At 46.5% G+C, this 20,302-nt stretch overlaps 1 protein-coding gene and 1 pseudogene across 1 annotated transcript; both read left to right on the top strand.

The window, feature by feature from the left end:
- LOC147988238 (uncharacterized) overlaps positions 1-20,302 on the top strand; it is a 110,753-nt pseudogene that overhangs the window by 65,291 nt on the left and 25,160 nt on the right.
- On the top strand, positions 823-2,094 carry LOC125541715 (gamma-gliadin). Its single transcript, XM_048705062.2, has one exon. The coding sequence runs from the start codon at positions 914-916 to the stop codon at positions 1,928-1,930; it is 1,017 nt and encodes a 338-aa protein (XP_048561019.2). The 5' UTR covers positions 823-913; the 3' UTR covers positions 1,931-2,094.

The following is a 20,302-nucleotide window of genomic DNA, read 5'->3' as shown; positions in this document are numbered from 1 at the left end:
ATGCTCACAAGTTCAGGAGTCAACTGTGGTTACTAGGTAATTAAACAAACAAGAAGATTGACTTAATGACAATTTTACCACCTCTTCTTGCTTGCTTTCTCGACTAAATGCAGCAAATGTTAGTACATACAAACTTAGTTCAATAAATTAATCAATTGAAGCCAGAACAAACCATCAAATACACTTGAATCAATTAGGACGTGTAAAGCCAGTACTAATCTAATATTTATTAATAACTTGCATAGAATTACAACTCTTGATATTCAAAGGGAATATGATGAGTCATGTATTGATAACGTGTACACCATTACTACCCTTGACATAAAAGGAGAATTTGATGAGTCATGTATTGATGACGTGTACAACATTACTATCAGCTTGTTCATCTTACCATCCTACTATACAACACTACAAGTTAGTTGAAGAAAGAAGAAGAGTCTAGAACGAACATAAGAATTCTAGCCCGATCTATATTAACAACATGCACAAGGATACAAATTTAGTCCCCTGCTATGGAGATTTGGTTTATGTCTAACAACTTGTACAACATGAAAAACTTAGATCCAAAAGGAATGCAATCCAGATAATTGTTTGACATGTAAAGTGAGTAAGATGAGTCATTTCCAATTATCAAGTTTTCCTCACTCTTAGATGACATGTACAATAAAAAGGCAACTTTGATGATCACTCCAAAAGTATGTTTGTATGTAGTGCCACCAAACACAAAAAACCAAATAATCAATTCGATAAGCATCGAATCACTTTTAAAATGGAAAGCAATAATGAAAAGAAACCTAATCATGGTAGCTATAAAAGAGCCCACAAAATGTAGACTCCATACCATCATCCATCCTTCACACAACTCGAGCACAATCATCAAATCCAAGTAAGTAATAGTTAACATAAATCCACCATGAAGACCTTACTCATCCTGACAATCATTGCGGTGGCACTAACTACCACCACCGCCAATATACAGGTCGACCCTAGTGGCCAAGTACAATGGCCACAACAACAACAACCATTCCCCCAGCCCCAACAACCATTCTCCCAACAACCACAACAAATTTTTCCCCAACCCCAACAAACATTCCCCCATCAACCACAACAAGCATTTCCCCAACCCCAACAAACATTCCCCCATCAACCACAACAACAATTTCCCCAGCCCCAACAACCACAACAACCATTTCCCCAGCAACCACAACAACAATTTCCCCAGCCCCAACAACCACAACAACCATTTCCCCAGCAACCACAACAACAATTTCCCCAGCCCCAACAACCACAACAACCATTTCCCCAGCCCCAACAACCCCAACTACCATTTCCGCAACAACCACAACAACCATTCCCCCAGCCTCAACAACCCCAACAACCATTTCCCCAGTTACAGCAACCACAACAACCTTTACCCCAGCCCCAACAACCGCAACAACCATTCCCCCAGCAACAACAACCATTGATTCAGCCATACCTACAACAACAGATGAACCCCTGCAAGAATTACCTCTTGCAGCAATGCAACCCTGTGTCATTGGTGTCATCCCTCGTGTCAATGATCTTGCCACGAAGTGATTGCCAGGTGATGCGGCAACAATGTTGCCAACAACTAGCACAGATTCCTCAGCAGCTCCAGTGCGCAGCCATCCATGGCGTCGTGCATTCCATCATCATGCAGCAAGAACAACAACAACAACAACAACAACAACAACAACAACAACAACAAGGCATACAGATCATGCGGCCACTATTTCAGCTCGTCCAGGGTCAGGGCATCATCCAACCTCAACAACCAGCTCAATTGGAGGTGATCAGGTCATTGGTATTGGGAACTCTTCCAACCATGTGCAACGTGTTTGTTCCACCTGAGTGCTCCACCACCAAGGCACCATTTGCCAGCATAGTTGCCGACATTGGTGGCCAATGAAAAATGCAAGCGTTATGCTAATAGGTAGATGGATCATCGTTGCTTAGCTGATGCACCAATCGTTGTAACGATGAAAAATAAAGTGGTGTGCACCATCATGTGTGACCCCGACTAGTGCTAGTTCAAGCTTGGGAATAAAAGACAAACAAAGTTCTTGTTTGCTAGCATTGCTTGTAACTGTTCCATTCACTTTTTTTTTCAATGTTCGTCCCTAACCGCAATACTAGCCTTAAACATCAATAGCTAGCAGCTTGTGATGGCAGGTTGCTATTTAATCTATCAATTAATGGTCGACCTATTAATCTAGTTAACAGGACAATTGATATATTAATTACTGCTCCCAAGCCGACCGAGTAGCTATCAGTTACCGATTTCCTAAATATTTTACGCAATAATAATTCACATATTTCAATGTCTACAAGTAAATGGGCCATTTTAGCACCAAAACAAGCTCCTGATTAGAAACCATCCATCACTCTAAATGTTAATATGGATAATTTTGCATTGGTGCAATTTTGAGTTTGGTGGCATCAAAGCATTTTTCAAAAGCAATTCTTGAGGGGACTCCAAAGAGGTGAAAATGAAATTAAAGTTGCCACATGGTAAAAGATAAAGCATGCCATGAGCAAGAGGGAATATTGAGCACAATAGAAAGCGCCGAACATGCAATTGGACTCTTGATATGGTTTCAGAGATGGAAACAATTTACACATGACAAGCAAAGCTTAAGTATCATAAGTTCTAATTGATTGTACAAATTTCTTTTACCTATAGAATTCCTCAGTTGTTATCTCTTTAAACATGCATTGTGTATTGACTTGTCTCAAACTACGAACACAAAGCAAATATTACTTTTACAGCTCTGGACTCCAAACAGATGAGAAATCAGTCTGTGTAGAAGTTCCTTAGTAGGATATGTTCTGAATCAAGGAAATATTGAACAAATCTAGATTCGAATATAGTAGAAGGAAGAGCTGGAATAGGGGGAAACTGGAGCGCCTTATCCAGCCTCCTCTCTCTGTATTCTACATGGATATGGTCTTTTACATCTTAGCCCCCCAACGGTTGCATGTTCACACACACACACACACACACACACACACACAGATATATATATATATATATATATATATATATATATATATATATATATATAACTCAATAGGATATAATAGTTTTGACCAAAACAAATTTAATATTGTACTCATGTCTTGCATACTTAAAGCTGAAAATCAGCATAACCAGTGGAAAGTTTGAAATACAAGTGTGGGAAACAAATAGTAGGATATATATTTGAGTAGAATGTTTGATCAATTGTTGACCAAATAACCCAGCAAACTACTAAAACTAAGCAAAAGAATGTATTGTACCTTATACGAACTGTAACAATGATAAAAATATGATATTTTTTTGACAAATCTGTAGCCCAGAACAAATACAAATTCAAACAAATATGCCACAGATTCCTGAGCCCATCCAAAAATTAATGATACTGAAAACTGAAAGAAGTATTAACCCTATTAGACCTAAATGATCTATGTTCCAACAATTAATGATAGTTGAAACTAAAACTCAAATGGTCTATGTTCTACTATCTATGTTTATAAATATAAGATGTTTGGCGGTTTAAATTGAACTGCCAAAACCTCCTAGATTTTGGAACGAAGGGTGTACCAAGTATATTCTCCGGTCCAAATTTGTTCACGTAAAGTGCATCTCTAATCGATCCCTAAAAAATAGAGGTTTAATCGGCCAAGTAAAATATTAGTGGAGTAAATTTACTCCACTAAGTTTTGGCCGCACCTAACCGATCTCCTAAATTTAATGGAGTAATATTTTCTTGTGAAATTCATTTCATTTTGGGCCACCAAAATAAACTCCATTATTTTTTATTTCATAGAATGATATCTTAAGAGCAGCTTCAGTCAAAGATTGCTAATTTGACCCCTCGAACGCCCGCGGGCACGCCCAAACAGTGATCGGGCGTGTCCGTTTTGACTCATATTTGCTGCCAAATAACCACACCCCTCAAATTTGGGCCAACATTCAGGGCACGTACGAGGCCAATGAGCTAGCAAGCCCGCGGCTGTGCCAGCAAGTGGCTGTGGCCAGCAGCTGCGGCGGCCAGAAGCAAGCTAGCTAACGCTAGCATGGCTACGGAGCACGGCGGCCAGCTCGAGCGCGGCCGCACGCACAGCTAGGTGAGCACGCGAGCGCGGCAGCCTATGCTAGCATGCAGGACATGCCGTGCTCCGGCACGCGCGCGGCCCGGCTTGAGCGCAACAGCCCTGGCGCGCATGAGCTCTGGCATTCCATAACCACCACGCCCCGAGGGAAGCGGCAACGGTACCTGGCTCCCGGCGCCAGCTACGGCTGCTGCGCGTGCACGCATGCTGCTGCGGCACGGCCGCCAGGAGCTACAGAGGTGTCCAGCACGGCTGTACGCGAGCTCGCCTACCCGCACGCAGCTTGCCTGCTCTCCTGCGCCTGCCGGCAGCACCCTCCGGCGCTCCCGCATGCGACGGCTGCGGCGGCTCGGCTGGCGGTCCGCCCTCCTGCGCACGCACGCCCGCCGGCGTCGAGCACACTGCTGCGGCGGCCCGTCAGCACGCCCTCGGTTGCGGCCAGCAGGCACACATGGCGGCTCGCCTGGCAGTTCGCCCTCCTGCACACGCAAACCCGGCGGCGTCCAGCATGCGGCTGCGGGGACCCGTCACTGCGCCCGCGGTTGTGGCTCATCAGGCATTTTTACCAAGGGCGACCGGTAAATGTGGTTACCACAGTTACCAAAAAATACCGAGAATATTTCGAACGAATTTTATAGTTGAATTTTGAATTCAAATAAGTGAATGAACGAATATTTAAACCAGAGACCTCTCAAGACAGAAACTAGATTGCTACCAACACGCTAAATCCCACTCTCATGGAATTAATTAGATCCTAACGTACTTTACTATAAATGGAGTGTTTAAATTCAAAAAATTCAAAAAATGGTATTTTTTGGTTGGTACGGGGATTTACCGAGGGGCATGGAAATACGTAGTAACTATGGGAAATCTCGAAATTTTGTCCGGTAACTAAAACCTTGCTTAACTTATAATATAGTGGCAACGCAAATGTCTGAAATCCATGGTAGATGTCAAGGGCTCCATTAAACATCACTTATTCAGAATAGAAGAAATGATATACCAAGTAAGCACTTTGATCCTGAAGTTCTGGCTTTAAATACTAGTAAAGTTGATTTATGCATTGGTATGGATGCTCAAGAGCAAAAAGATATTATTATGCATATGGTTGATGTTGAGAAAGCTTGTGGTCTCAAGTTTGCGGATGATAACCCGGAGATTGTTCTCGCTGATAGTTTAGATTTGGAAAATATAGATGATAAGAGTACCCAGGGTGTAAACGACAACTCGGCCATCAATGGTGCTGGGGGCACTGCAGGACCATTGATGAAAAACCCTGTTCTGAACACCAAGAAGAAGCCATGTGGCTTATCACACCCTTTTAAGATCAAATGATCGGAGCCTTTTGGAATATTAGGGGTATGGGTCAAACAGGGAAAAATTAGTGCCTTGGTGATTTTATTAATAACAACCATGTGGATTTTGTGTGTTTCTTTGAAACCAAAAAAGAGAAAATTGATAGTCATATTCTCAAATACATTTCTGGTAGAGAGGATTTTGTTTGGCAGCTCTTACCTACGGAGAAGACTGCTGGGGGGATCCTTATGGGTCTGAAGAATGATTTGTTTGAAATCATAGGATTCATAAATAGAAAATTTTGCATTATTGCCACTGTTAAAAATAAGAGCGATGGGTTCATTTGGCATCTAGTGGCCGTGTATGGCACTTCTTATAATGAAGATAAGTTAGAGTTCATTGCTGAATTGCATGATATTATGGATAATCTCACATACCCAGTTTTGATGGGAGGAGATTTTAACCTGGTTAGATCAATTGATGATAAGAACAATGGCATTATCAATAGTCAATTTTCTTACCTTTTTAATGAGTGGATAAATAAGTGGTCCCTTATGGAGATCAAGATTGCTAATAGGAAGTTTACTTGGATTAATAATCAAAACAACCCTATCTTTGCTGCGATTGATAGAATTTTTACTTCTGGTACCTGGGATACTAAATTCCCTCTTTCGGTGGTAACTGCACTTCCACACATTGGAAGTGATCATACGCCTCTGATTTTGGACACGGGAGCTCGGAGGGTTACCTCCCCAAAATTGTTTCGATTTGAAAAATGGTGGCTTGACCACCCGGATTTTAAAACCATGGTGATCAAAACGTGGAGCTGTTCAGCTCCTGGCAAGTCAGCCATTGACATTTGGATGAACAAGTGTAGATTATTTTGGAAAAAAGCGAGAGGTTGGAGTATCAATGTAGAGGCTGGGATGAAAAAGAAGAAAAGAGAGCTTCTGCTCGAATTTGATATCCTTGATGTCTTCTCCGAGAGGAATCAAATTAGTGATGTAGACAGATCCAGAATGGACGAGATTAAGAAAGAACTCACGGATATCTGGAACAAAGAAGAGACTGCCTTTTGGCAGCGTTCCAGAGATCGTAGAATTGTGGATGGTGACAAGAACAACGCATATTTTCAGGCGTTGGCTAATCATAGGCATAGGAAAAATCATTTGGCTGAATTAATTGGAGACAATGGTCCTGTTTACACTACCAAGGAGATGTTAGATGTAGCTACTTCCTTTTATAAGAACCTATTTGGTACAGAGGATAAACTTAATGTGCACCTTGGCCCTTCCTTCTAGGAGGAGGACGATTTAGTTACTAATGAAGAGAACGATCTTCTTCAAAGGAATTTTTCTGAAGAAGAAATTAAGGAAGCTATTTTTGGGTCCTATGCACATGGGGCTCCTGGTCCGGATGGTTTGTCCTTTCTCTTCTACCAAACCTTTTGTGATGTGATCAAAAATGATTTTATGGCGCTAGTCAGGGACTTTGAAGATGGGAAACTAGACATGCGGAGATTAAACTTTGCTTTGATTGTTCTTATTCCTAAAGAGGCTGATGCCAGGGAAATGAAGAAATTTAGGCCAATTAGTCTTAGTAATTGCGGTGTGAAAGATTTTCTCCAAAGCTATGACTAACAGGGTCTCTCCTGTGGGTCGTAGATTAATTTCCTCCAACCAAACAACGTTTATTAAGGGGAGATATATTTTGGAGAGCGGGGTTATGGCTCATGAAGTGATCCATGAGGTTAAGAAATCTGGATCTCAAGGTTTAGTCCTTAAACTGGATTATGAAAAGGCTTACGATCGAGCCAACTGGGATTTTTTTATTTGAAATGCTGCAATCTAGTGGTTTCTGCCCCAAGTGGATTTCATGGATAAAAAGTACTTTAATTGATAGTACGTTTGCGGTACGGATTAATGACACTAATGGGAACTATTTCGTTGGAGGGAAAGGGCTTAAACAGGGGGACCCACACTCACCATTATTGTTTAACTTGGTAGCCGACGTTTTTACTAAAATGCTTAAAAAAGCTGCTTCACAAGATTTGATTGCTGGGCTTCTGCCCAATATAATTCCAAGGGGGGTGGTGAGTCTGCAATATGCAGACGACACTATCCTCTTCTTGGAAAACTCTGTCCATAAAGCCAGAAATTTTAAATGGTATTTTTCCTGCTTTGAAGCTTTATCAAGAATGAAAATTAATTTTCATAAAAGTGAGCTGATGACTATTAATATGGAAGATTCAGCTGCTAATGAATTTGCCCAGATTTTCTGTTGTAAGAAAGGATCTTTTCCAATTAAGTATTTAGGAGTTCCTCTGCACTATGATAATTTGAGGAGAGAAGATATCCAACCCATTATTGACAGGATTATTAAAGGCGTCTCTGGGTGGCTTGGGAGATATCTTACATATAGAGGGAAGATTGTCTTATTGTGTGCATGTTTGATTAGCATTCCTGCTTATCTTATGTCTGTTATCAAGTTTCCTAAGTGGGCTACCAATGCCATCAACTCTCAGATGGCACATTTCTTTTGGGGGGATGAGGGAGACCATCACAAGTACCATTTAGCTAACTGGGGACTTGTTACTAGGAAAAAAGAGTTTGGGGGATTGGGGATACCCAATATCAAAGAATTTAACATGGCCCTACTTGCTTCCTGGGGTAAGAGGTTCTTTGATGACACAGATTCAGATTGGAAAAAAAATTTGTTGCATAAATATAGGGTGAACTCTCCTAATCTTCTCTGGACAAAAGGTGATGGGGGCTCTACCTTCTGGAAGACCATCACCTGGGCCTTGTCTGCTACCAAAAACTTTTACAAATGGAGACTGGGCAATGGTGAATTAATTAACTTTTGGCATGATATCTGGGTAGGGGAATGTTCCTTGAAGACACAATTCTGGGACCTTTTCTGCATATGTAATCAAACTGAATGCACTGTTGCTCAGGTGTGGGATGGTGTGAACCTTAAACTAACATTCAGGAGATGTGTTGATCAAGAGGGTTTAGCCCGCTGGAACCTATTGCTGGGTACTGTAAGACATTTTACTTTGTCAACTGAATCTGATATGTCAATCTGGACATTAGAACCAAATGGCATTTATTCAGTTAAATCCTTTTACCATCATATTAACTTTGGGGGGGTAGCTTCTGCTATCAGAGATGATTTATGGAAGGTCCTCTGTCCTCAAAAGATTCATGTGTTCCTATGGTTGTGTGTGCACAACAAAATTCTGACTAGAGACAATCTTGCCAAACGAAGAAATGTGGAAGATCCTTCCAGTCTCTTCTGTACCGAACCTGAATCTGTGCAACACTTGCTTTTTGATTGTGTGGTTGCTCGCCATGTTTGGAAATTTGTATCTGAGTTTTTTGAGATAGAAAGAATAGTCAATTTTGAAAATATCTTTGCCTTCTGGCACATGCATAAGAAAAAACCTATTCTGAATATGGTAATTGCTGCTTCCTTGTGGAGTCTATGGAGACTGAGAAACAATTTCTGTTTTCAGGGACAAAAGTGGAAAAATATGAACTGCATTCTTGCAAAACTAAGCTGTTATTTGCACCAATGGAAAGTTCTCTGCGACGATGCCCAAGCTACTCTACTCCAAAGATGTATCCTGTTGCTGGACAAGCGGCGTGGGGAGCTGATGCGAATTGCCTGGAGCTGAAGCAGGGGAGGGACGCGTGATAAAACAGGAGGAAGGAGAGAGAGGAAGGAGCTGTTGGCTGGCTTCGATTTCACTCTTTCTGTTGTTTTTCATGGGTCCTGTAATAAAGAGTAGTTGCTGAATAGAGTTTCTTATGGTACTGCTTCCGTGAGCTGTGAGAGAACTTCTGCTCTCAGTCGAGTTGGGTGGCGTAGTTCCCCCATTGGTAGTAACTTTTAGTTTCGGTCCAAAACTGGATGTTGTTTGTTCTGCTTCGATATATAATATTGGGGCAGGGGGGGCAACCCCTTTCTTTCAAAAAAATAATAATAAGCACCTTAGTGATATTAAGGGGCGTTCTCAGATTGTCAGTTGTTTGCATAGTGCACCACATGTTAATTCGTTCCATCAAGCAGTTGAAACAATTATATGTGCACAAATTGTGTTAGCATAAGGAAACGAATCGCACTGATGGCTGCATATTATCCTGCAAGGACTTGGCTTGTACTCCCTCATGTGCGTCATCCTCATCTTTCAGAATATTATTGATGCTTCTAGAATTTGAATAAACCATATCATTTGATTTTCTTATACAAAGGATGGCATATTACATCACATCCATCAGTTAGAGAACAATCTATAATTAATCAACAAAGTTCATGGATCCAACACCGACTTTGTCTAAACAAATAGTACCTTAGATAACAATGTCTGATAGAGCACTTTCATTGGTGGTGTTGTGTCACAGGATAGGCCTGCAATCAAAACATCTTGAATTGTTCAGTCCTGGCCTGTAAAAATTTCGGAACATTAAATTTTATATAGAATTAGCCAGGTTTGTAAATTGCAATCTGAGAGGAGGCACACCATTCCTCAAACCCAATAGGGCATTTGGATCTAAGCATCAAACAGAATGACCAGACGCTTAATAAAATGCGCGCACAAACAGAACCTCATCTAGTAAATCTTACCTCGAATGAAAACTTTGAAGCACGAGCACAAAACAGACATGAGATCTACCAGCTTCCCTGTGGTAACCGTGGCACAGGGTAGTGAGTTTCTTTCCCCAGCTCAGCATCACACCAATTACATGGAGATAGAAGGTCGGCAAGATCGAAACTAAGCAACATGGATGGCAGACCTGGCGTATAGGAAAGCACGCGGACATGGGCGTGGCGTTACAGCTGCTAAGAGCACGGAGACGAACGCCCACGGAGGATAGCCTGGGATGGATGCCAACGACGCGTGCGGCCACCGCAGCCCCCATGGAAGAACGCAACAAGGAAATGTAAAGGAAAGAAGGGATCCGTCGTGGGGGGCCGCGGATGAACAGTAGAGGACAAATGACGAGGCACACGTGTAGTGTAATCTCACCGACGTGACGCACGACGGTGGCGGCGCAGCATCGAGTAACAGGGAGCAACCCGCGATACGGCTGGAGATTAAAATTCGAGACGAACTGCCACACGGGAGCGAAGGAATCGGGCTAGAAAGGTTTTCCAATTGACCGGACCTCTTCACGGCCTGATTAACCATGTGACTGGCAGCTCGCTCGGCGGAGTAGCGGCCCGTGTACCATGTGAAAGGATTAATTAGCGTAAAGAAGCTGGGGGGTGACCGAGCGAAAATCCTAGACGTCTATCAACGTGATCTGACAGGTGGAGGACTTTAAATCAGCGTGGAGGCTCCTAGCTAGCTGCATTTTACTGTTTTGTAATTGCAAGTCCTATGTGTTACCTTAATGTGTGCAATCGTACAAATGCCACAAATGGTAGGACAAAATTTAACACAGATATGTACAACCAATCTTTATACTATTTCACTAATTAATGCCATAAACCAAATAACTACTCAACACAGATGTGAAGATGCAACGAGTCATGTAGAAACAACTCATAGCACAGAGTGTCATATTTGCCAACAAATTACTACAATTTTTGTATTAGACAGGTCGAACTAATAGTCAATATGATGACGGAGATGCTGATGTATCCGGTGGAGAGGCGGGGACGTTAGCATTAGAGAGGATGCATGGCAGACAGCAATGGAGGTTTTTAGCCTTGGGGGAACCGCCCCTCTCGCCCTCCTTTCTTATTAGGACTTCTTCTAATGTTGTAGTCTATGACCGGTTGGTCCCACCTATCAGTACAAAGGGAAAATGGGACTCGAACAAGTGACCTCGAGCTAGGCAACATGCCGCGCTATTCAATACACCCTCCACTTTTTAATATCTAACACACATAACAATGTTTAATGTGTTGTAAAGAAACATCCTCGTCGAATATCCATTCATGAGCCAAGGCTTATCTGCACCTGGTCAACAAAACAATTCATAAATAATTGCAATCTGAGAGGAGAGGCACACCATTCCTCAAACCCTATATGGCATTTGGATCTAAGCATCAAACAGAATGACCAGACGCTGAATAAAATGCGCGCACAAACAGAACCTCATCTAGTAAATCTTACCTCGAATAAAATTTTTGAAGCACGAGCACAAAACAGATATGAGATCTACCAGCTTCCGTGTGGTAACCGTGGCACAGGGTAGCGAATTTCTTTCCCCAGCTCAGCATCACACCAATTGCATGGAGATAGAAGGTCGGCAAGATCGAAACTAAGCAACGTGGATGGCAGACCTGGCGTATAGGAAAGCACGCGGACATGGGCGTGGTGTTACAGCTGCTAAGAGCACGGAGACGAACGCCCACGAAGGATAGCCTGGGATGGATGCCGACTGTTAGAATAAATCTGAGGCGCTCTGTCCATCTATCAAGGACTAAGCAACTACACAAACATGACACCAAAATTTGTTAACGAGGTTCATCATCATGACTACATCCCCGGGGCATGATTACGGGCGCTCCTCCCCGTGACACCGTCACAATACCGCACACCACGGCCACCCGGGCGCCGGCACACGCCGCCGGCTCCCTCGCGTGCCCGTGCTATTATGTTGGCATAGGTTACATCGTGTGTCTACCCCTGATATATATGAGAGGCCTAGGATACAAGTGTCCTATTAGGACACAACTCCTACCCTGTCTACACACAATCCAAAACCAAGTCCAACTGTCACCTACCTCGTACAATAATATTCGCCACAACTCTAACAAACTCCACCTTGACGAATATTCTCCACCACCTTGAATTCGTCCGTGCGTCAAACCTCCACGTACATTGGACTTGAGATACGTCATGAGCATCGCTGCTACTCGCAGACTCCACGTGACTCCACCTGCAACTGTAGTCCCTTCTCGTCTTCTTCACAGTCAACACTTGAGCAAAATTAAGTTCCTCATTACTCTACCTTGTGCTTCCAACTTTCAGAGTATCCGTTCAACGACATCACACACCGATCACTGTCTGCGTGAAAATGAACAACTCACATATTGGATGCCACATATAAGAGTTACCCGAACTCAACATCACTGCTCTTTCTTAACCGTCTGTCTGAAACTTGAAGGAATTTCACCGTCACCCTGTGTCATCCTGAGTCAAATTCGCAGTTGTCTCATCCTTTTTTTCCCGGATAGTCTCTGGCATGTCCCACAGCTATAGCACTCCACCTCCTTCTGTCTTGTCATCCGCACCTTGCCATGTGCACCGAGCACCACAGAATATACGGCCATGTACTCTCTCTGTTTTGACAATTTCAGACTTTCCGCCACTTTATCAGATTCTCCATGGTCAACTCCTGTCCATCAACCGGCACCGATAGACCTAGTCACCAACTTAAATCCGGTACTCGTCAACACTGCTTCAGCACCCTCTGCATACTTTATCTGACCACATGTCTGATGACCAATGCCTTGGCCTGTCGCTGTGTCCCGTGCTTACCGCACGCCTCGCCGCTATCACCGCGTCGAGTCTCTGCTGTCCTAGTCGAGTCTCCCGGGTAGCTAGCCCACACTGCCTCAACCTCCCCCCCCCCCCCCCCACTGCAGAGAACCATCGATCATCACCGACCGATGCCGAGTATCACGTCTCCATCAGACCATTGGGCCCAGTCCGATCCACGTGTCTCTCGCTATCCCGCTGAAATAGGCTTCGACTCTCCATGCATTTACGCCGTAGCCCCTCCATCGGCACAGAGTGAAGTCGTCCATAAGACCCCAGCTCCACCTTCAATATGACTTCATGGTGGTTGTACGTGCCACCCTCCCGCGCCCTGCGACTTCAAGTTATCATGTGCACCGTCTTGAATCAATCACGCGCCATAGTCTGTCGAAGCCGCACATGCCCTCAGGCCTGCACCATGTGTTTCCACGCCCCAGAAGTTGGACACCATCAGCATCACGCTCCTATGTCGTCGTCGCTGAAATCACCGCCGTCTTCTACTTTGACCAACATCCCCGTCGATCCATCAGACTATCCAGTCCGACCCAGACGAAATTATCCGACTGCAATCATGCTCCACCCTACGTCGTGTCCGCCCAGCACTTCTCCATGCATTGCTTGACACCATGTGTTTGCATGATCTGCATAACACACTCTAGACTTCTCCAAGCCTTATGCGCATGTCCTAGTCCTGCCATCAACATGATAGAAACACGTTGTAATTAGCAACACATCCAAAAGAAAAAATAACTTTCAGTTAGCCTCCGTGGTGCACCAAGCATGTGCCACAACTCCCAATGTCATTATCTTTCATGCTGCTATCCATGCCACGTAAACTCCATCACCGTGTGCAGGGCTGCAGGCTACTCTTTTTTCCAGCAACAAAATCTCGCGTTATCCTTGGCAGCCCTGTCCGTCTTCGCGTCACGCTGGTCCTGGAACCCAGTGCACACTTAGGCAACCACGCCTTGGCCTAGCCTTTGTTCGGTCCGCCTCGGCCAGAGCCACGCGCCTGCCCTAGTACAGCCGCTCCGAGACGTAAGACTCCTGCCGCCGCACGCGGGTTGCTTTTTCCGATCTCGTCGAGAGCGCACCAGACGACCTCCGCGGAACATCACTTCCGCACATCGTCTTTGTCCCGAAACATGACGACGATCCATCCTCCAGATCAACAATCGGCGACCTTCTTGAACCTTTCTTATGATACCACTTGTTAGAATAAATCCGAGGCGCTCCATCAATCTACCAAGAACCAAGCAAGCACACAAGCACGACACCGAGATTTGTTAACGAGGTTCACCATCATGGTTACATCCCGGGGGCATGACTACGGGCGCTCCTCCTCGTGACACCGTCACAATACCGCACACCCCGGCCGCCCGGGCGCTGGCACACGCCGCCGGCTCCCCCGCATGCCCGTGCTATTATGTTGGCATAGGTTACATCATCTGTCTATCCCCGATATATATGAGAGGCCTAAGATACAAGTGTCCTATTAGAACACAAATCCTAATCTATCTACACACAATCCAAAACCAAGTCCAACTGTAACCTACCTCGTACAATAATATTCGACACAACTCTAACACCGATGACTCGTGCGGCCACCGCAGCCCCCATGGAAGAACGCAAAAGGGAAATGTAAAGGAAAGAAGGGATCTGTCGTGGGGGGCCGTGGATGAACAGTAGAGGACAAATGACGAGGCACGCGTGTAGTGTAATCTCACCGACGTGACGCACGACGGCAATGGCGCAGCATCGAGTAACAGGGAGCAACCCGCGATAGGGCTGGAGATTAAAATTCGAGACGAACTGCCACGCGGGAGCGAAGGAATCAGGCTAGAAAGGTTTTCCAATTGACCGGACCTCTTCATGGCCCGATTAACCATGTGACTGGCCGCTCGCTCGGCGGAGCAGCGGCCCGTGTACCATGTGAAAGGATTAATTAGCATAAAGAAGCTAGGGGATGACCGAGCGAAAATCCTAGACGTCTATCAAAAGTGATCTGACAGTTGAGGACTTCAAATCAGTGTGGAGGCTCCTAGCTAGCTGCATTTTATTGTTTTGTAATTGCAAGTCCTATGTGTTACCTTAATGTGTGCAATCGTACAAATGCCACAAATGGTAGCACAAAATTTAACACAGATATTACAACCAATCTTTATACTATTTCACTAATTAATGCCATAAACCAAATAACTACTCAACACAGATGTGCAGATGCAACGAATCATGTAGAAACAACTCATAGCACAGAATGTCATATTTTCCAACAAATTACTACAATGTTTGTATTAGACAGGTCGGACTAATAGTCAAGATGATGACGGAGATGTTGATGTATCAGGTGGAGAGGCGGGGACGCTAGCGTTAGAGAGGATGCATGGCAGACAACAATGGAGGTTTTTAGCCTTGGGGGAACCGCCCCTCTCCCCCGACGGCCCAATAAGCCTCCTTTTTGTTGAACATATGGCGACTCGGCGGGCACTCGAGGGGTGACCTCGGGGCTGACTCGGGGGATCGCCGCTGCTAACTCCGCCAGCGAGAGGCACGTGGGGGCCGGTTTTGGGCGCTGGCTGAGGCTGGCACCGGCGACTCCGACGACGACGATGGCGATTCGGATGGCGGGCCTTAGGGCGCCTTCGTCCCCCACCCCATCTGATGCGATTTTCGAAGACCTGCGGTGGGATATCCTGAGGAAGAGGTGGCTCTGTTGGTGGACATGGCGATTCCGTCCGACGATCCGGCGAGTAGTGGCTTGCGGGCAGAGGACAAGATCGAAATCGTCAGACGCGTGGTTCATCGACAGACGGCGGCGACGGCGATCCAGCCGTGGAAGGGGCCTCTTCCCAAGGTGAGTCTACCAAACCGATTTTATTAGATTTCATTACGGAAGGGTCGTGGAAAATAGTGAAGAGGAAAAAGCAACGGCGGCCGTCGGCGCTGCAGGCGCCGGCGCCGGCGATAGACCGATCAGGCGTGATTCGAGCGGAGCGGATCACGCGTTTGAATATGCTGCTGGGCTCTAATGGGCTGGAAGCGGCGGGCCGCAGCGTGGTTGTGCCTGCGCTTGGGCCGTCGGGCCTGGCAGAGTTGTTGGCGGGAGGCTGGGATTAGCGGGGCATGTGGCCCAGGCAAAACCAGCTCCCTGCGATCTGCCTGAGGAGACCAACGTGCATGACGAGGTATCGGATCGAATCCAGTCGCATGCACGAGCGCCTCCTCTATCCTGTTGTGGTGCTGTTTCTAGGGTTCGCCGCCGCGGGAGACAAGGCTTACCTGCCATTGCCGTTGGGCGCGTGAGGAAGATTCCTGGCCCGTCCGGCGAGTCTGCGGTGTTGCCGGTCGGCGGGGTCGTGATGCCGTCAAAAGCTGCGCCACCGGCGAAGACTGCGCCTGTGACGAAGACGGCCTCGGGGGCTGCTGGAGCTGCTCCCATGCATGGCCCGGCCGCGCCGGTGCCCGTGTGGGCCGCGGTGCCTGCTGCCAGGGTTGTGGCGGCTGCTCCGGTGCATGCTTCGGCTCCGGCCGCGCCGGCGCAAGCGCGGGCTGCGGTGCCTACTGCCATGGCACCTACTGCCAGGGCTGTGCCGCCGCCACCGCCCAGGGTTGCACCCCCCTCCACAACGCACTTGGTCTAGGCAGATGGCCGGTGGGTGGGGTGGTTCTAATCATGGCGCGGGTGGCCGAGGTACGGGAGCTTTTGCGGGAGACGGCCTCAATACTCCTCGTGGTCAGTGGGGTGACGATGGTTTTAATGCCTATGGAGAAGGCCTTCATCGAGGTTCGTCGTCTACCGGTGGTGGGCGCGGCTATGCTTGGACAGATCGCGGGGCTGCCGGTAGAGATTTTCAAGGACCGCCGGGAAACTTTGTGGAGGGAGCGGTTGGCCCCAATAACTGTTTCCGGGGCCGCTTCCGCGGACGTCGTGGCGGCTACCTGCGCCGGCCTCCTCCGCGTCTTCCGCCCGTTGCTACAGGTTCAGAGATGAGCCTAGAGGAGAAACGTGCTAATGGTGCGGTATTACTCACGGTTGCAGTGGAGACTGTTCGGGCCTTGGTCGACGTGATGGTGCCGAAGCCCATTCAGCATGGTGATACTGCGTCTGACAAATGTACGGAAAAATCCGATGGTGACAAACCGTCCAAGTGGGCGGTTAAGAAGAAAAAGTTAACTTTTTTTCGTTGCGGTGAACCGGGACGCATTATGGATGAATGCTCTGCTGAGTTATGTGGCTTATGCCGGAAACCGAAGCATACAGTGGTTGAGTGTCCGCTTCTTTTAGGGCCCAAGCCCTCGGTTACTATCTATGGGGTTTGTTGCTCAAAGTTGATGTTCTTCGAGTCACCTAATGTGGCTCCTGTCACGCCCGTGATTGAAACCTCCTTCCCAGGTGTGGTGAAAGTGGTTCATGCCCTCTGACGGAAGCTCAGATTATCCAGCAGCTACGGGAGTTGGCACCGGGTAATTTTTAGTGGTCTGTGCTGCAGTTATCAGATCAGACTTACAAAGTGGAGTTTCCTTCTAAAGAGGATTAGTTGAGAATCCTCAAATTTGGCATGTTTAAAGTCACTTGAACTAGTTTTGTGTTGCAATTTGATGAGTGGAAAAAGAAGGAGCCTCAGGGTACGCCGTTGACTCGGATTTGGGTTCGTTTCTCGGGGGCGCCATCGGAACCACTGGATAATTTCTTTGTCACATGGAGCCTGGGATCCCTGCTTGGCAAGATGGAACAGGTGGATATGCCCTTCACGCGCGCTCATGGGGTGGCATGTTTGCTTGTTAGTGTGGCTAACATTGGGTTCTTGCCAAATGTGGTAAGATGGACTCATGAGGGCATGGTGCACTTGTTGGATGTTGAGTATGAGGATCCGAATTTGTTTCAGGACTTTGAAGAGGTTCAACAAATGGATACTTCTGGGGGTGGAGATGACTCCGGGAACCAGGAGGATAATGCACAGAACAATGTTGACAAGGCCAGAGGGCCTTCCACTTCGTCTAAAGCAAGAGAGTTGGCTAATGACAAGTCTCTGGTTTCTGCTCTGACCAACATGTTGTAGCTAGGATCCTTGGGGGAGTTCTCAGCGCCTCCTCGTCTTTGGAGTGATCGAGTTGATTTGGACGATCCGGCGGAACATCTTACACCGGTGATTGTGGGGTCTGAGTCTTTGTTTGTGATGGATGGACATGCTGTAGTCGGTGGACAGGAGGACGCCATTGCCCCCTCTTCACCGTTGTGTACGATGGAGGTCGCGGCTGCTTTGGACGCCGTGGCGGGAGGAGGTGGGCAGATGGCCCGGCCCTCTTCCTAAACTTCTTCATCTCCGCTGAAGGGGCCCAAGGAAGGATCGGCGACCATGGGTTCCCGCGGGGGACCGGAGGACCTCGGAGGGGCATGCGGGCAGGAGGCCTGCGCACCCCTTTCTACCCCTCAGGCGATGCGCCCGCTGACGCTGCTAGTGGCGCCGGTACCGGTGACGGCAGCCCTGGCAGGAGGGTTTCCTGGGGTTGCCAGCCAGGGGCCCTGCTCGCCCTACGTTTCAGCCGCTTCGGTTGCGCCCGTGGTTGGTGGGGTTCCTGTGGCAGCCCCGGGATCTGGGCATCGGCCGATGCCGCGGGAGGCTTCGAGGCCTCTTGGTGACTCGTCGGTTGCTCCAGTTCAGTTGAGCTCGATTGGGGGTCGGGCAGGAGGCCCTACCCCAAATAGGGCTACGAGGGAGGAGGTCATTGCTTATGGAGGGATACCGGATCCTATTTCTGAGGGGCGGCGGGTAAGTAGTCATCTCCAGGAGCAGCCGGATGTGGATGACATGCAGGTAAGGTGCGCTATGCGGGCAGCCAAGCTCCGTACATTGAGGTCACTACTGGTATGTCAGTCAATACATCAAATTCCATTCTGCATTTTCCAATGATGAGATTATTCACAATGCAAATCAATTAGGGGTTTCGGTAGGTAATAATGGTAGTGAAATCACTAAATTAGTTAATGATATTCTTGATCTCGAAGCGGAGCGCACTTTGGAAATGATTGGCAACATAGCAGCTGTTAAACCCATGAATGATGCTGAGACTGATGCGTTGGGGTCAGGGCTCTTGATAGTTTTTGTGCGGATCTTGCTGATACGTCTCCAATGTATCTATAATTTTTGATTGCTCCATGCTATTATATTATCTATTTTGGATGTTAATGGGCTTGTTTTTACACTTTTATATTATTTTTGGGACTAACCTATTAACCGGAGGCCCAGCCCAAATTGCTGTTTTTTTGCCTATTTTAGTGTTTCACCGAAAAGGAATATCAAACGGAGTTCAAATGGAATAAAACCTTCGGGAGCGTTATTTTTGGAACACACGTGATCCAGGAGACTTGGAGTAGACGTCAAGAAATAATCGAGGAGGCCACGAGGCAGGGGGCGCGCCCACCCCCTGGTTGCGCCCTCCACCCTCGTGGGCCCCTCATAGCTCCACCGACATACTTCTTCCTCCTATATATATATCCATATACCCCGACAACATCCAGGAGCACCACGAAACCCTATTTCCACCGCCGCAACCTTCTGTAGCCAAGAGATCCCATCTTGGGGCCTTTTTCAGAGCTACGCTGGAGGGGGCATTAATCACGGAGGGCCTCTACATCAACTCTATGGCCCCTCCGATGATGTGTGAGTAGTTTACTTCAGACCTTCGGGTCCATAACTAGTAGCTAGATGGCTTCTTCTCTCTCTTTGGATCTCAATACAAAGTTCTCCTCCTTTTTCTTGGAGATCTATTCAATGTAATCTTCTTTTGCGATGTGTTTGTCGAGATCCGGTGAATTGTGAGTTTATGATCAAGTTTATCTATGAACAATATTTGAATCTTCTCTGAATTCTTTTATGTATGATTGATTTATCTTTGCAAGTCTCTTTGAATTATCATTTTGGTTTGGCCTACTAGATTGATCTTTTTTGCAATGGGGGAAGTGCTTAGCTTTGGGTTCAATCTTGCGGTGCTTGATCCCAGTGATAGAAAGGTAAACGACACGTATTGTATTGTTGCCATCGAGGATAAAAAGATGAGGTTTAGATCATATTGCATGAGTTTATCCCTCTACATCATGTCATCTTGCTTAAGGCGTTACTCTGTTCTTATGAACTTAATACTCTAGATGCATGCTGGATAGCGGTCGATGTATGGAGTAATAGTAGTAGTAGATGCAGAATCGTTTCGGTCTACTTGTCTCGGACGTGATGGCTATATACATGATCATGCCTAGATATCATCATAATTATTCGCTTTTCTATCAATTGCTCGACAGTAATTTGTTCACCCACCGTAATACTTATGCTATCTTGAGAGAAGCCACTAGTGAAACCTATGGCCCCCGGGTCTATTCTCCATCATACAAGTTTC

The sequence above is a fragment of the Triticum urartu genome, chromosome 1A, assembly GCF_056163025.1.
Source record: "Triticum urartu cultivar PI428250 chromosome 1A, HENAU_Tu73, whole genome shotgun sequence".
Taxonomy (NCBI): Eukaryota; Viridiplantae; Streptophyta; class Magnoliopsida; order Poales; family Poaceae; genus Triticum; species Triticum urartu.
The sequence above is the reverse complement of the archived record's forward strand: the minus strand, read 5'-3'. Positions and strand labels throughout refer to the sequence as shown.

Bases quoted from the DNA above. Each gene is read 5' to 3' on its own strand.
- LOC125541715 (XM_048705062.2), top strand. From the start codon at position 914: ATGAAGACCTTACTCATCCTGACAATCATTGCGGTGGCACTAACTACC.